This window comes from Ovis aries, chromosome 4 (genome assembly GCF_016772045.2).
Source record: "Ovis aries strain OAR_USU_Benz2616 breed Rambouillet chromosome 4, ARS-UI_Ramb_v3.0, whole genome shotgun sequence".
NCBI lineage: Eukaryota > Metazoa > Chordata > Mammalia > Artiodactyla > Bovidae > Ovis > Ovis aries.
This window is the reverse complement of record NC_056057.1, coordinates 15887027-15904167: the sequence shown is the minus strand read 5'-3', so window position 1 is coordinate 15904167 and position 17141 is coordinate 15887027. Positions and strand designations below refer to the sequence as shown.

General features: G+C 41.5%; 1 protein-coding gene across 11 annotated transcripts in view; it reads left to right on the top strand.

Moving 5' to 3' along the window:
- The window catches only part of ASNS (asparagine synthetase (glutamine-hydrolyzing)), a 152252-nt gene that overhangs the window by 116192 nt on the left and 18919 nt on the right, over window positions 1-17141 (top strand). For 7 of the 11 annotated variants that reach the window (XM_012176371.4, XM_042248391.1, XM_042248392.1 and 4 more), the window contains one exon: window positions 13587-13661. Coding sequence is in view for 2 of the 11 variants with exons in the window: in XM_060414505.1 (XP_060270488.1) it covers window positions 13587-13661 (75 nt within the window). In the remaining 9 variants the exon portion in view is untranslated. The other 4 variants (XM_060414508.1, XM_060414509.1, XM_004007747.6 and 1 more) reach the window with 3 other exon arrangements.

Genomic DNA, 17141 nt, shown 5'->3' with positions numbered 1-17141 from the left:
TTTAGTGCTCAAAATTCTAAGGCTGGAGGAAACTTAACCCTTACTTGTTGTTGTTTAGTCACTAAGTGGTGTGGTGACTTCTTGTGACCCCATGGACTGTAGCCTGCCAGGCTCCTCTGTCCATGGGATTTCCAGGCCAGAATACTGGAGTAGGTTGCCATTTCCTTAGCCAGATGATCTTCCCAACCCAGGAATTGAACCCACATCGCCTGCATTGGCAGGCATTGGCAGGCAGATTCTTTACTGCTGAACCACCAGGAAGAGCCCCAGCTCTTATTTAGCCTAGCCTATTATTCCACAGACATGAAAATACCAAGAGGCCATGCTAGGTCTACTGGACACATCATACAATTGTTATATAATTGGGATGACCCTGAGGAGTCTTCTCCTAGCCTAGTATTGTCTATCCATAGTCATAGAAAACTGATCTTCAATCAAATGGTAATAAAATGGTGAAGGGATTGAATGGAACATGCAAGTGAGAATCTTCTTATTTCTGGACTTTGGGCTGGTACTGTTGGGTACCATGATGAGTAAAAATATATTCTTTATCTGAAGTGGCTCCCAGAAACTCATAGCACTGGCTGTATACCAGTCATCTAGAGGAAGTCTTCAAGCTTGTCCATACCTGGACTTTACCCAGAGTTCTTAATTCAGGATTTAAACATTCTTTTGGTCTATGGTACACAGAGGGAGCAGGGATTTGCCTGAGCATCAAAAAGGAGGCTTTAGAGAACCTACTGAAGAGTGATTAAAAATTATCCTACCCATCATTAATTTAACAGGTATATCTGGAGGAAAATGTCTTTTTCAGCTATTTGACATCATCTGGGAAAAAGAAGATAAAAACAGTATACAGTTAAAGCATGGGGGCAGAAGATTAGAAATCAAATAACAACAAGAATTTATAATTCCTCGTAAAAGAGATGTAAACAACGTAGAAGCTCCCTGTTTTGTAAGAGCAATAAGCCAGGCAAACTCCAAGTAACAAGTGTGGCAGATCTTTGAGGAAAAAAAATCCATTTCAGCCCTGGGTTTTTATTAATTCTGACTTGCAACTGTGTTCTAACAGTTTGGCTCAAAGATACAGATATAGGTATATCTATTTTGGTGATTTTTTAGGTGGAATATATCTATCAATATTTATGGTATAAAAAGTTAGAACTGAGAATTTTAAAAAAATCTATTCTTGATTCATTTTAGAATGACAATAAAACTTTATATATTAACATAAATCATAATTTTATGAGAGATAATTTTAATTTCCCCTCCAAAAGATAGTGATAAAAGCAGCATTGTTTATATATTTTACAAATCTCTTTTATATCTGGTTTAGAAGACAGTTGAATTCTCATATCTGTTTCTCTTTTCAGTCTATTGTGACATGTTGTTTGGCATAAGTATATGAAGAGAATCATGCAGATATGTAATTGGAAAAGGGAGGCGTATTTTAGCAGCCTTTCGAGATAATTATGGAAATTACTCTTTGATACTACACCAGAGTTGACAAATATAGTTTCTAAAGGTTGGTTGTAGTGTGGAATCTGAAACTATATCAATAAATAGTTCATACTCTGTACATTCATGAGAGAATGAGTCAGATTGTATCTTAGTATTACTAAGAAAATAGTTTTTATCTCATTGAAGACTGTATTCTGAGAGTTGCTGCTATAACCCAAAGACATTGATGATTTTACATGCACCTGGCAGGGGTGAGACACCCTTCTTAAGCCTTGAATTGAAGAAAACTGAAGAAAATTGAGCTAAATAAACGTCAAGAAACAAGACACCCATTTTGAAGGGATCATATAGCAAAGCTAAGAAGCAGGAAGAATAACTAGACAGATTCAGTTTATAGTCCTCCCCCCAAACAAAGTCTTTTTGAACAAAAAACTCTTCAAGGATAGAGTTTACTCATAGTATTGCCAAGGGGGCATGCAGAGGGGACTTAGGAAAGAACCTAAAGTAAAGCACCAAAAAGTCCTACCCTGAACTCACATGACCCCACCCTGGACTTCACCTTTGCCATTTTCAAGGTCTTTGTTTCACATTACCTCCCAAATTACGCCAAACTGTTGTGGGTTTCCAGGTGGCCCTAGTGGAAAAGAACCCACTTGCCAATGCAGGAGATGTAAGAGATGTGAGTTCAATCCCTAGGTTGGGAAAATACCCTGGAGAAAGAAATGGCAACCCACTCCAGTGGAGAATGCCCTGGACAGAGGAGCTTGGTGGGCTACAGTCCCATGGGGTTGCAAAAAGTCAGGCATGAATAAAGCTAGCACACTGTATAAAATAAATCGCACCCTCAGAATTTATAATCAGACTTTCAGTTCAGTTCAGTGGCTCAGTCGGGTCCAACTATTTGAGACCCCCACAGACTGCAGCACACCAGGCTTCCTGTTCATCACCAACTTACAGAGCTTGCTCAAACTCATGTCCATTGAGTCGGTGAGGCCATCCAACCATCTCATCCTCTGTCATCCCCTTCTCCTCCCACCTTCAATCTTTACCAGCATCAGAGTCTTTTCCAATGAGTCAGTTCTTCGCATCAGGTGGCCTTTCAGCTTCAGCATCAGTCCTTCCAATGAATATTCAGGACTGATTTCCTTTAGGATGGACTGGTTGGATCTCCTTGCTGTCCAAGGGATTCTCGAGAGTCTTCTCCAACATCACAGTTCAAAAGCATCAATTTTTCAGCGCTCAGCTTTCTTTACAGTCCAACTCTTACATCCACACATGACTACTGGAAAAACCATAGCTTTGACCAGACAGCAAAGTAATGTCTCTGCTTTTTAATATGCTGTCTAGATTAGTCATAACTTTTCCTCCAAGGAACAAGTATCTTTTAATTTCATGGCTGCAGTCACCATCTGCAGTGATTTTGGAGCCCCCCAAAATAAAGGCTGTCACTGTTTCCATTGTTTCCCCATCTATTTGCTATGAAATGATGGGATCAGATGCCATGATCTTAGTTTTCTGAATGTTGAATTTAAAGCCAACTTTTTCACTCTCTTCTTTAACTTTCATCAAGAGGCTTTTTAGTTTCTCTTCGCTTTCTGCCATAGTGGTGGTGTCATCTGCATATCTGAGGTTATTAATATTTCTCCCGGCAATCTTGATTCCACCTTGTGCTTCATCCAGCCCAGCGTTTCTCATGATATACTCTGCATATAAGTTAAATAAGCAGGGTGACAATATACAGCCTTGATGTACTCCTTTCCCAATTTTCAACCGGTCCATTGTTCCATGTCTGGTTCTGTTGCTTCTTGGCCTGCATATAGAGATAGGTAAGATAGGTAAGATAGTCTGGTATTTCCATCTCTTTCAGAATTTTCCATAGTTTGTTGTGATCCACACAGTCAAAGGCTTTGGTGTAGGCAATAAAGCAGAAGTAGATATTTTTCTGGAATTTTCTTGCTTTTTCGATGATCCAGCGGATGTTAGCAATTTGATCTCTGGTTCCTCTGCCTTTTGTAAATCCAGCTTAAACATCTGTAAGTTCTCGGTTCACATACTGTTGAAGCCTCGCTTGGAGAGTTTTCAGCATTACTTTGCTGGCACGGGGCTTCCCTGATACCTCAGTAGGTAAAGAATCAACCTGCAATGCAGGAGACCCCAGTTTGATTCCTAGGTTGGGAAGATCTGCTGGAGAAGGGATAGGCTACCCACTCCAGTATTCTTGGCCTTCCCTTGTGGCTCAGCTAGTAGTAAAGAATATGCCTGCAATGCAGGATACCTGGGTTTGATCCCTGGGTTGGGAAGATCCCCTGGAGAAGGGAAAGGCTACCCACTCCAGTATTCTGGCCTCGAGAATTCCGTGGACTGGGGTCACAAAGAGTCAGACATGGCTGAGTCACTTTTACTTTGACTTTGCTAGCATGTGAGATGAGTGCAATTGTGTGGTAGTTTGAACATTCTTGGCATTGCCTCTATTTGGGATTGGAATGAAAATTGACCTTTTCCAATCCTGTGGCCACTGCTGAGTTTTCCAGATTTGCAGGCATATTGAGTGTGGCACTTTCACAGCATCGTATTTTAAGATTTGAAATAGCTCAACTGGAATTCCATCACCTCCACTAGCTTTGTTTATAGTGATGCTTCCTAAGGCCCACTTGACTTCACATTCCAGGATGTCTGGCTTTTGTGAGTGATCACACCATTGTGGTTATCAGGGTCATTAAGATCTTTTTTGTGTAGTTCTGTGTATTCTTGCCACCTCTTTTTAATATCTTCTGCTTCTGTTAGGTCCATATCATTTCTGTCCTTTATTGTGCCCATCTTTGCATGAAATGTTCCCTTGGTATTCTAATTTTCTTGAAGAGATCTGGTCTTTCCCATTCTATTGTTTTCCTCTATTTCTTTGCATTGATCACCGAGAAAGTCTTTCTTATCTTGCCTTTCTATTCTTTGGAACTCTGCATTCAGATGGGTGTATCTTTCCTTTTCTCCTTTGCCTTTTGCTTCTCTTCTTTTTGCTGCATCTCAAAACTGCACCACAGAAAAGGAGGGAATACACAGCAGGCCAAAGCTAAAGATCACCCTGAAAGTCTGAAAGCGTTAGTGGCTCAGTTGTCTGCAGCTCTTTGCAACCCCATGGACTGTAGCCTGCGAGGCTCCTCTGTCCATGCGATTCTCCAGGCAAGAACAGTGGAGTGGGTAGTGAGTCCCTTCTTCAGGGGATCATCTTCTCAACCTAGGGATCAAACCCAGGTCTCCTGCATTGCAGGCAGATTCTTTACCACCTGAGCCACCAGGGAAGCCCCAAAGATTACCCTAATGAATGGTTTTGGTAGAAAATTATAGTTTCTGAAAAATCTTGAGCTGGGTATTAATGAAAGTTATCCTTAGGCCACATTCTACCATGTGTACCAGGAGACATAAAATCATGTATTCACTCTTCTGTTCGCTTGATAAAGTTCAAGTTCTCTGTCCCTTAGGTGCTCTGACAACCACCTTACATGAAAAATCCACTCAAAAGCAGCAATATATTTCAGAGATAGGACATGGTAGCCCTTGGGGAAGACATTTATCAACCAAAAACTAAAACCGATGTCTGGTCAGAAGCCTGTTTAGATATCAGCCTCAGGTGCCATCCCTAAGGGTACAGTCAAGAGGACTCACTAGATTCACAATTCTACTGAAATTGTTGTTCAGTCCCCAGTAAATTCCTCATCTTCCAGTCCAATGATATGCTTTTTATTTTAGTTTTCCTTACTCCTGAAATTGATGCTATTGGCTTGTCCCATGACTATTGAAACGGTTTTCTCCACTGCGTCTATTTTGCTACTCTCCATGGATTTCCTCTGGTCTCTTGCTTGATCGTTCTTCTCCTTACTCCTAAAATGCTGGCATTTCTAAGGCCTGCCCTTTAATTCCCACCTCTTTTGTCCTCCCAGGATGATTCATTCTGTTCTCAAAGCACTCTTACGACTCTTAAAACGTACCATTTTTTGAGCAATTATGTGTTGAGAACTGTTTTTATTTCTTCATATTTGTTAATCTCACTTAAATCTTATAACAACCTTGAAAGGCTCTTAGTAGTATTCATGTTTTACTCAAAAATGTTATGTGCCTGTTCAAATCACAGCTTGAAAGATCTGGGATTTGGTCTTAGATATGACTACAAACTATTGTTTTAAACTTACCATACGCCACCCAATATAATACCAATCCCAATTTTGGTCTTAAACCTGAGACCAGGGCTTTTTACCTTTAGGGCACTGCAGAGACATCAGTAAAAATTGTTTTAAATAGAGATGCTCTTTGTCCTTTTTCATTGTTACTGAATAAAAAATCTTGGTAGATGGTTTTGATGCATGCTGTTAATACAATGATGAACTTGATGCTTACGTTCAACTTTCTCTTGGGTCATCACCTAGATGACCTACCAGAAACAATGCCTACCAGAAACATTGACTTTGACATGAACAAACTGAACCTACATTCTCTCAAATCTCCCCTTCTTGTATTTCAGATATTGTTAATATGTCACCAGTCACACAAAGATAGACATTTGGGAGTCATCCTGGAATCCTTCTGCTCCTTCATTTTCCTTATCCTCTTGGCTCCAAATCCTATGGAATTTAGCTGGGAGACGTTCGTACTGCTACTTCCATTACCTGTCACCTCCAAACTAGTCTCCTTGCTTTTAGTCTGTCCACACTACAGTTCCATCCTACATCTTACTGCCTTCTTAATTTTTCTAAAAAGTGTCTTTTGCCATGTTAATCATTCTTTTATTGTCTTACACAAAGGGAAGTGAGTTTTAAATTCCAGTCAAACTATCACAAAGCAAAACCATGGCAATTTAATGGTGTATTGGGTATTTTCAAATTTTATCTTCTGCTATTTGACCTTTGAACTGTATTTAGGATATAAGCAGATGCTGGTGGTACTTTTAGGAAATCATGAGAGAAGACTGAAGATGAGAGGGTTAAACATGAGGATTTCTGTTTTTCCCATTCTGAATTGTAATGCTTGTAAGTGAAAGTTGCTCAGTTGTATCCAACTCTTTGTGACTCCATGGACTATACAGTCCATGGAATTCTCCAGGCCAGAATACCGGAGTGGGTAGCCTTTCCCTTCTCCAAGGGATCTTCCCAACCCAGGGATCGAACCTAGGTATCCCGCATTGTGGGCGGATTCTTTACCAGCTGAGCCATAAGGGAAAGCCAAGAGTACTGGAGTGGGTATCCTATCCCTTCTCCAGCAGATACTCCTGACCCAGGGATCGAACTGGGGTCTCCTGTGTTGCAGGCAGATTCTTTACCAACTGAGCTATCAGGGAAGCCCCAGTGCTTGTAAAGAGAATCCCTATAAGTAGTTGTATTGAAATGAAGAGAAACAAGGAATCAGACATCTAGGCTAAGTGCTCAGTCACTTAATTGTGTCTGACTCTTTGGAACCCATGGACTATAGCCCGCCAGGCTCCTTTGTCCCATGGAATTTCCCAGGCAAGAATACTGGAGTGGGTTGTCATTTCCTTCACCAGGGGCTCTTCCCAATCCAGGGATCTAACACACATCTCCTGCGTCTCATGCATTGGCAGGCAGATTCTTTAACACTGTACCACCTGGGACCCCCAAGTGTCAACCTTTTTATTGATACGATTTAAATAGTAAGCTCTGCCTTGAAGCTATCAACATTTGGATATGTCTGTGAATTAGTTGGTAATCCAGTTGTGTTTTTCAACTTGTGGGGCACAGATATGGGGAGTTTGGCAATTTTATAGCAAGGACGTAGTGAATGTGGATGCTGCTGTATCATTGTCTACAAGTAATGTAATTGATACATCTATAAAATGCTTTTCGAGTGAATATAATGATGAATGAAATATAAACTTAATGTGTGACTAAAGTCATAGTAGGTTGTTTCATTATACATTTTGCTGTCAATGGAGAGCCAATTACAACTACTCATGTGACTTGTTTAAAATTTAAGTTAGGAAGAGTTCCACATGCCTGAAAGGGTTAACAAGCATTAATTTAGTGGATACACAGCTCAAAAATTTACAGTTTTTAAAATATTTCAAGTGGAAATGCTGAAATGAAGATGGATATAGTATTCTGGAATTTCTGGAAAGATCTAAGTTTACAATATAAGTTTGGGGATCAGCATGCAAATAGTTTTAAAGTCAAGATACTAGGTTAGATCACTGAGTAAATACTGACTGTGGATTAAGAAAATAATCATAAGGGTGTCCAAGGACTAAACTGTAGGGCTCTCTGGTATTAAGGAATCAAGATGACAATAAAGAACCAGCAAAGGAGACAGGGTGCCTAGTAAAAAAGAGAGGAAAATGAAGAGAATATGAATCCCGAAAGCTAAGCATTTAAAGGACAATGATTGACTATCAAACGTTGTTAAAAGGTCAACTAAGGTGAGGACTAAGAAATGGCCGTTGGACTTTGAAATGTGAGGGTACCTGGTGACTCTGAGACAACAGTAATTTTTGTGGCATGTGGGAGAGAAGCCCTTTTGGAGTGAGTGTAGAAGAATGCTGGAGATGGGGAATTTCGGCCATTGGAAGAATTTTGCTGTGAGGTTAAAAAGAGATGGAGCAGTAGACAGAGGAAGAACTAGAATTAGAGAGTCAGGAATTTGTTGTTGTTTTTAAGATGAGAGAAATGACAGCAGGATTACACACGGAGGGAAAAGTTCCTGGAGAGAACCACCTCAGCTGTGTTACTACTATTAATTAGCCCCTTCCTGGTTTTAAGCTGGGTTACATATTCTTATAATTACATGTCTATTTTTAGTCATTAAGCTTTAGACTCCTAGGACTGCTGAATGCCGTTTCAGTGAACTGCCTCTACCCTTCCTTCAAAGCACTGTTTGCTCAGGTCAACAGCAACGTCCTCATTAAGAGAGCTAATGGTTAATTTTCTGCTCCATAACTCCTTAATGCGATGATTTTGATCCATCCTCCTGCTTGTTGCAACTCTTCCGTCAGCTTCCAGGCCAGCACTCTCTCCTGACTCTTCTTCCCCTTACCCCGACACCTTCTCAGTCCGTTTCGCCTGCTCCTGCCTGCCTGCCTCTTCAGTGTTGGCATCTCCAAGGCCTTGCCTTTGCGCGTTCTCGCTCATGTACTCCCTCCCACGATTGTCACATCCAATCCTTTGGTTTCAGTTTTTACCTCTATTCGTGGTTCAATAGCCTATGTAATAATAGCATCTAACATTTACTGAGAATTTACTATTATGTGTCAGGCACTTTGCTAATTTCTTTATCTGCCTTGTCTGCCTTCCACCCACACTAAAAACTCCTCTGAGTATTACTATCCTCATTTTCAAATGGGGAAGTTTTTGCTCAATAAGGCTCTGAATCTTGCCCCTATCCCAGGGAGTTAGCAAATGGCAGAGCTTTGATTGAACTCACTGTCTGTCTGACTCTAAAGCTGTTGTAGTTACTATGCTTTATTGTTATCTAAAAGTCTAACTTAGATCTCCCTAGTTTTAAACTGGCATATCCATCCAACTGCCTAATGGACATAGCTCAGGCCACCCACTCCAGTATTCTTGCCTGGAGAATCCCATGGACAGAGGAGCCTGGCGGGCTCCAGTCCATTGGGTCACAAAGAGCTGGACACGACTAAAGTAACTTCGCATGCATGCAGGCATTTCTATCTTAATAGGCACTAACCTGAACATGTCCCAACCTCTTCCCTACCCTGCAGATGCCCTTGTTCTAATATTTCCTCCTCTGATATTCCTTACTTCCTATTATGGTTTCTCCTTCAATCCGGTGCCCGAGTTTAGACTGTTCTGGATTTCCCCTCTCCCTCTCCCTCATACCCACTGTCTCCACATCCATCAGGTTCTGCCTCCCAGCGCCGCTGACATTCTCCTCTGCTTTCTCATTGACTTCCTGCTGGTAGGCTCCCCACTGCAGTTGCTTCTCCCCACAGTTGTTGAGGTTAGCTCTTGAAAAAGCCAATCTGATCATTTCATTGCACCTATGAACCTCTCATGGCCCTTGTCACCTCCACTGTCCTTTCCATTCTATTTACAGCATCACTCTATACGTGTCCTTGCCACTCTCGCCTATCAGAGGCGTCAAGAACGCACACGACGAATTATTAATATATGTGGACGCTCTTACATGCTGAAGAACACAAAATGAGTTTCAGAGTCTTCACTGAATTTTAAGTGGCTTATCACTTATTTCTCAATCACCGGAAGGCTGATACACAACTACTGTTATATGTATAAACTGCTCAATATTTTGACAATAAAAAAGACATTCTTGTTTAGAACTACATACCAACAAGATTATTCTCATGTGAAACTCTTATTTTAATTACTATTCTCAGCTAGAGCTGTTCTCTGGCTGGGGATCCTGCATATAGGGGATACTGATTTTACATAATAGAGTCGGGTAAAATGTGAGTGACAGAGTGGGGACGGGTGAGTGGGAATGGAGAAGGATGAGGACACCTATACCAGAGTCTTTTCAAAACAGGAGTAGGAGGAACTATATCTCCATCCTTAATAGCTGAACTAAAACAGTTTTAAAAGTGACTCTGCTCCTTTGTTAGCTTCCAATAAAAAATGCAAGTGAAGACTGGAAAGGAGATTATACTTGATAATATGTTATATTTTAACACAGCACAACCTGGATCTCACTTGTACCCTGAAATAAAAAGGATAATCTTCTTATATAGATCAGTCTCCCAGACAAGAGGCCATGTGAGGTTGTGGACAGGGGATTCTGGGTTCAGATCCCTTTGAGTTCAAATCCTGATAACTATGTGATCCCAAGTCCTGTCCTATCTCCTGATTCTCAATTATCTTTAAATAAGGAGACATCTTATTTGAAAGGTAAATGTGTTTCTTAGATGAGAAATTAACACTTACTGATCTGAACTTCTACACTGGGATGCTGTAAATAGCTCATGTCTGTTTAATTTTAACAGAATTGTAAGAGTAGAAGAAACACCAAAGTTTGTTTATTTCAGCCTCATTATTTTACAGATGTGGAAACCCAAGAAGATCAGGAGACATGAACTATTTGTATACTTGTGAATAGACTTCAATATTCTAGTTTCCTAACCTAGCATCATTAACATGCTTTGATGGGACTGTTAGGAACTCACAGCTAGCTAGGAGACTCATACCTCTACTCAGTTACTAAAATTGTAAGACTGGAACATCAGCTGTGAGTCAGGTGCGAGCCATAGGAAGGAAGGATTCATTTTCCTGAGGACCACAAGGAAAGCTTCATCCAGTTCATTATATAGAGTGGAGAACATTCTATTCTTCTCACTTATTCCACGGCAACTCACCATTACTAAATTCAACAGGAATTTACTTTAAGGTGTTATTAACATCAATGAAGCTTTTTATTATCATGTACTTTTTCTTAGTCAATAAATACCCAAGGACAGGTACTATCATGTATTGTCTAACAATTATATAGTTATTAAATTCTAGAAAATGGACCTACCTACAAAAAGATTGAGAAAAAACAATTTAGTAGATATTTAAAAGATATTTAAAGACTTTATTTTAATTAATGCTCTCAAGGCTTAACAAATACAGTCTTGTGTTGCCAATTACATTTTGGGGATGGGGAACAGGCCTACAGGTTTTACTTGACAGAGAAGGTTTTTAGTCTGATTCCTTAGGGTCTGAAGGTCAAATAATTTTAAATGCTCCCTGGCAGCTTTTAGCATGAGATTTCAGTATTCAGTAATGAGATAAGACCATGATCTCAGAATGAGATAAGACCATTATCTCAGAATGAGATAAGACATGGGAAAACTGGCCAACATAATTTAGTTTTCATTTGCATTGGATAATTCAGAGAATATGAATCATTTTCCATGCTAGTTTGTTGTTGATGTTTAGTTGCCGAGTCACGTCCATCTCTTTGTGACCCTGTGGACTGTAACCCACCAGGCTCCCCTGTCCGTGGGATTTCTCAGAATACTGGAGTGGATTGCCATTCCCTTCTCCAGAGGATCTTCCCCGCCCAGGGGTAGAACCCCTATCCATTGCACTGGCAGGTGGGTTCTTCATGGCTGAGCCATCCAGGAAACTTCTACTGTAGTCTGATCCACCACAAACTCAGTGTTATGACGTAAGACCGATGTGTGCGGTCAAGCTGTGATAGGAAGCAGATGGCACACTCCAGTTAGGACTAATCAGAAGTGTGGACAGGGTTTGGGAAAGCAGGATGGCTCGGCACCTCAGGGCTAGGCCTGATGGAGGTAAGGAGGGAGCAGCGCCTGGAATCTTCCCAGGTGGCTTAGTGTAAAGAATCCTCCTGCCAATGCAGGAGACTTAAGAGATTCAGGTTCAATACCTGGGTGGGGAAGATCCCTTGGAGTAGGAAAAGGCAACCCACTCCAGTATTCTTGCCTGGAGAATCCCAGGGATGGCGGAGCCTGGTGGGCTGCTATCTATGGGGTCGCACAGAGTCGGACACGACTGAAGTGACTTAGCAGCAGTGAAAGAGGAGGGCAGGGAATCCAGGGCGTAAGCTTGAAAGTGGCTCTGAAGGGACAAGCAAAAGACATCCAGTACAGTACCCCCAACCACAGCAGGTAACATATCAAATGGTATCTGTCTTCTGCTACCTAGATGAGGTGGAAAGGGAAATGGGATTTATACTATTATGATTCAGTTCTTTATGATTTAATTCAAACTGTGTGTGTTTGGCTAAATCCCTCAATTTCTCTTATTTTTACATTGTAAAATGTGGGTAAAAAACCTACTTTCCAAATTGTCCTTAGGTTTGCTGCTGCTGCTGCTGCTAAGTCACTTCAGTTGTGTCCCACTCTGTGTGACCCCATAGACGGCAGCCCACCAGGCTCCCCCGTCCCTGGGATTCTCCAGGCAAGAACACTGGAGTGGGTTGCCATTTCCTTCTCCAATGCATGAAAGTAAAAAGTGAAAGGGAAGTTGCTCAGTCGTGTCCCACTCTTCGCGACACCATGGACTGCAGCCTACCAGGCTCCTCCACCCATGGGATTTTCCAGGCAAGAGTACTGGAGTGGGTGTCATCCTTAGGTTTGAGATAGTACTAATAAACAGAATATGTGCGTGTGCTCAGTTGCTCACTCAGTCTGACTCTTTGCAACCACATGGACTGTAGCCCACCAGGCTCCTCTGTCCACGGGATTTTCTAGGCAAGAATACTGGAGTGGGTTGCCTTTTCCTACTCCAAGGGATCTTCCCGACCCAGGTATTGAACCTGAATCTCTTAAGTCTCCTGCATTGGCAGGAGTATTCTTTACACTAAGCCACCTGGGAAGGCTGTAGTATTCAGACTAGGACGTAGCAAAGTCTATTTGATGCTGAAAAGTTTAGGGAAATAAGAACTTAGTCCTCTATCATCTTTGCCATCAACTAGTATCCACTACGTGCTCTGTTCTTAGGGAATTTATATCCTTGGCAATTACTGAACTAGTTGGAAATGTATTACATGAGGATATCAAACCTGTATCCTTGACAAGCATTGACTGTAGTCCGATCTCAGTATGTCTCTGCACATGTAATTTTACTAGTTCTTAATTTATTTTGGTGCTGATGTGACCAATAAAATACAAATTTATCATAGTGTTATGAAGTCATGGGGCCTTGTTTATTTTTATCATAGCATGTTTTCTGTATCAAAGAGACACTAAAAGTGCCCTGCCTTCTTGTGGGGGCAGGTCAAGAGAACCTTTTTAAACAAAATTCTAGAAGGAATCTTTGTACTTAAAAGGTTTAGGGGCCACTCATCTATTTTGGTTTTATGTATCAACATGACTTGAATCTTACAAAGAAGTATTAGGCCTTAAATGTATTTTTCTGAGGGCATGTCTTTCCCAGTTCTGCATAATAAATTTGAGGGCAGTACTGGTAGAAGTTCAACAGTGCCTTTAAAATGGTGAGTCTCCATGCAGATAATAAATAGGAAAAAGTCTAATTTTAGGGTAATTCTCCAGTATAGGAATGGGGATGAAATCTAGAAAATATATTTTGTCCTGAACAGAAATCATTCATGTTTAACAAAAATAACAGAGGCTATATTAACCCTTTTCTCCTCTGTCAGCATTTCCAGTATAACCCAGATCTTCTTGTCATTCTGTTCCACAGGCAGATGTGATGAAAAGAAAAAGGCCTGGGGATCCAGACAAACATGGCTTCACAGCTTGGATCCACAACTATTAGGTGTGTAAATTTGGATAATATTCTAATTGGGTCTAATGTAAAAATAACCAGATTGCAATGCTATGGGGTTTTTTGATGAGACAGTTGATAATGTGGGGATGAAAAAATTGATTTCCCTCCTTGGGTGCTATAACTCTTCAGAACTCTCATCACTTTAGTACTTAAAAATTTCAGGATTTGGAAGGACCCCTAGTAGTCTCTCACTTGCTTATTTTAAAGATGGAAATGTAAAGAGGTTATAGAACGTATTTAATGATCATATTACTATATAAGTCATAAAATTCAGACTGGAATGGAACTCAGTCCTTTTCCAGAAAGCGTAACTTGTCAACGACAAGTAATGAGTAATTGAATCGAATTGAGTACAGGTATCCACTGAGCTGGTCCTGGGACTCAAAAGGTGAAGAAGTCGACACAGCCAACAAGGTGACAATCTGGTTGAGCGCCAATACAACCACATATGACGTCTGACGATCCATCACAAGACAAATACACTGAGCCATATGCTCAGAGGAAGGAGAAATGTAACTCTGTCTGAGGTAGAAGAACCTAAAGAAATCTAACTTGCATTTAATAAAAGGTGGAGACCCTTCCAGGCATCTGCCTCAGTATTTATTAATTTAGCAAATACATGCCTATCCACAGCTATGTATCAGATGCTCTCTTATAGTAAGGAAGACATAAGGTGCTAAAGATTTGGCAGTTGAGGACATGAGGAAGATACGCTGCAGAAGGCATATTGCAATCAATTACTGATGATTTTTCTAAGGACAAACCAGGTAGAAAGTTTAATGAATTGTCAGAACAGCAGGTAAGGCCATCCTACTTGTCAGTGGGGTACCTGGCCAGACCTCTGAGGTTATCCTTCAGCAGAGGCACTAACGCTTTAAGACGCGGGAGCCGTTCCTCCGCCTCCATCGCTCTGCATCCTGTCCTGGCCAGGCTACAGCGCCTTCACGCCCCGCGGGCCACGCCCCTGCGCGTTGGTTGGTCTTTACAGAAGTGATGAAACTTCCCTCAAGCATTACAGGAGCCGCGAGGGTATAAAGTGAGAGGTGAGAGAAAGCCCCCACCCTGCAAGCCGCAGCTGGTCCGGCCCACCCACCCCATTGGAGCCCAGGTAGGCCGGCAGCCGTGGGTCGCGGCGCCTTTGCAGCGTGCAGCAGGGCCGCCCCGGGAGAGGTAGGAAGATGCGCGGCAGGCATGGCCTGCCCGAAGGGTGGGCAGACGCGGATCCCGGCACCCCGGGATGCTGCAGCTCCAGTCAGGCCGGGGAGGCGGGGCCGATTGTTGCGCACCTGGGAGCCCGCTGGGGCGGGAAGACCTCCGCTGGTCTGGAAGAGAGGGGTCGCGTGGCCCCCAGAGCCGCGGCCCTGCCGCTCCGGAGAGACGGTGGCGGCGGTTTAAGTTGGCCCCTGTAAATTTCCTTTTTTTTTTTTTCTTTAATTATTGTTATTGTATTGCGTCTAAACCTGCGGATATTTCTGCATCTCGAGGGTCCTGCCCTGAATGGGCCGGAGGGCGCACGTAGTCCGAGTGCAGCTGGGAGTCGCGTTCCCGAGGCTCTGATCCTGCAGAGAGTCTGCTGAGCTGTCAGTCATGGCCTCGGATACTCCTTACCTCCGGTTTCCACCCGGTTTCTCCTAGCTACCCTTCCCCCCATCTCTTGTTGCAAGACTCAACAAGTGACACGCTGAGCAAATCTTGCCCAGAAGAGATCGGTTCGGGATGACAGGCGGCGCGGTTAGGGAAAAGGCAAACAAAAACAAAAAAAATCTGGCATGGATTTTCTCAATGGTTATCTGTTTTATAGGAAGGGCTTCAAATTAATATTATTTTGAGTGAAGGAACACTTCCCGCCCCACCCCCCACCCCCGACCCCCGCGCCCCAAGCCTGTGGCCTGCAGTATTTCTGCACCGTCTGTTGTCCGTGGTGCTTGACAAATAATTTAAAAGCACCAGTAACTCAGCCTTTTCATTGATTGATCAAATTATTGTAAGATTCATTAGAGGTAACTTAGTAGGTCTTGGAGCTGTGCAGGAGTTAGTTGCTGAGATCTTAAACTTCACCATAGCACTTAAGTATTGATTCAGTAACAATTAGCCACATTTGAAAACGGGAAATGCTGGCTAATCCGGATTGAGGTTTAATAGAGAAAAGCAATGTAAAGTATCTTGTCAATATTTTTGTGCTGATTTTACATGTTGCAGTAATAGTAATACTATTTTCAGTACATTTTGTTAAAATCTATTTAAAATTTTATTTTTTTCTCTTTTAACGGGGCTACTAGTTTATTCAACATTACATATGTGGCTCACATTTCCATTGGACAGCACTGCTTTAGACTTTTATGAGGAAATACGGAAAATTACTGGGAACAGGTAACAGCAGTGGGAAAAAGCCTTGCCAAGTAGGATGTTTGCAAGTAAGACTGATTGCAATAAAAATAATTGGTGATAGTTTTAATTTGCTTTTCCTACTGAAGAAATGTGTGCTTTGCAATCATTTGTCGTCCCTCTTTTCCCTCCAATTGAATGCTTAAGTGTATTGCTATAGCACGATTAGTGGGATTCACTAAATAGCATTAAGAAGACTTAGGGGAATGATTCACTAATGACCTCATGTGATTTTCAAAGCACTTTCAGAGCCTGTTTTTTATTGGTATAGAGTCAGAGGTAGATGGCTTATTAATAGGCAACTCAGTTAAACCACACTGAATTTTCCCAGTAAATCTCAAAGTAAATCCAAGCGTACCTAGTTAGTTGTGCTTTGCAGGTACTGCTTTTTGTCTTCAAATTGAAGGTTCATGGCAAGTCTGCATCGGCACCATCTTTCCCAACAGCATTTGCCCTTCTTGTCTGTCGCATTTTGGTAATTTAAGATTTTATTACCGAAATCTGTGACAAGTGATCTTTGAAGTTTCTATTGGAAAAAGCTTGCTACTTGCTGAAGATTCAGATGATGGTTAGCATTTTTTAGCAATATTTTAAAAATACAATATGTACATTGCTAGACATCATGCTATTGCACATTTAATAAATAGACTACACTATAGTGTAAATAAAACTTTCATATGCACTGGGAAACCAAAAAGTTCACGTGACTTGCTTTATTACAAGAACCAAACTGACAGTGTCTCAAAGGTGTTCCTGTATCTGATTATGGGTATTTGGTCAAATGCCTGGAAGGGTCCACATAGAACATGTGATACTTTCTTTCCAAGTAGTTTTAATACAGTTTTCCATTAATTTGGTCGGTCTCATGAAAAGGCCTAACAAGGCCATGGTTCTTTTGGCCTTTTGAAGATGAACCACATTGTTTTTCAGAGATACTGCTCTGTTTGTCCCACCTACTTTGGTTCATTTAAATACGAATGAAATGTCTTCAGAGGATTGTTCCAAGTGATTAATGTAACTTGAATATTTATATACTTTTTGATGCCATTTATCTAGGCATTTGCTACAAATTTGCATTTAAAA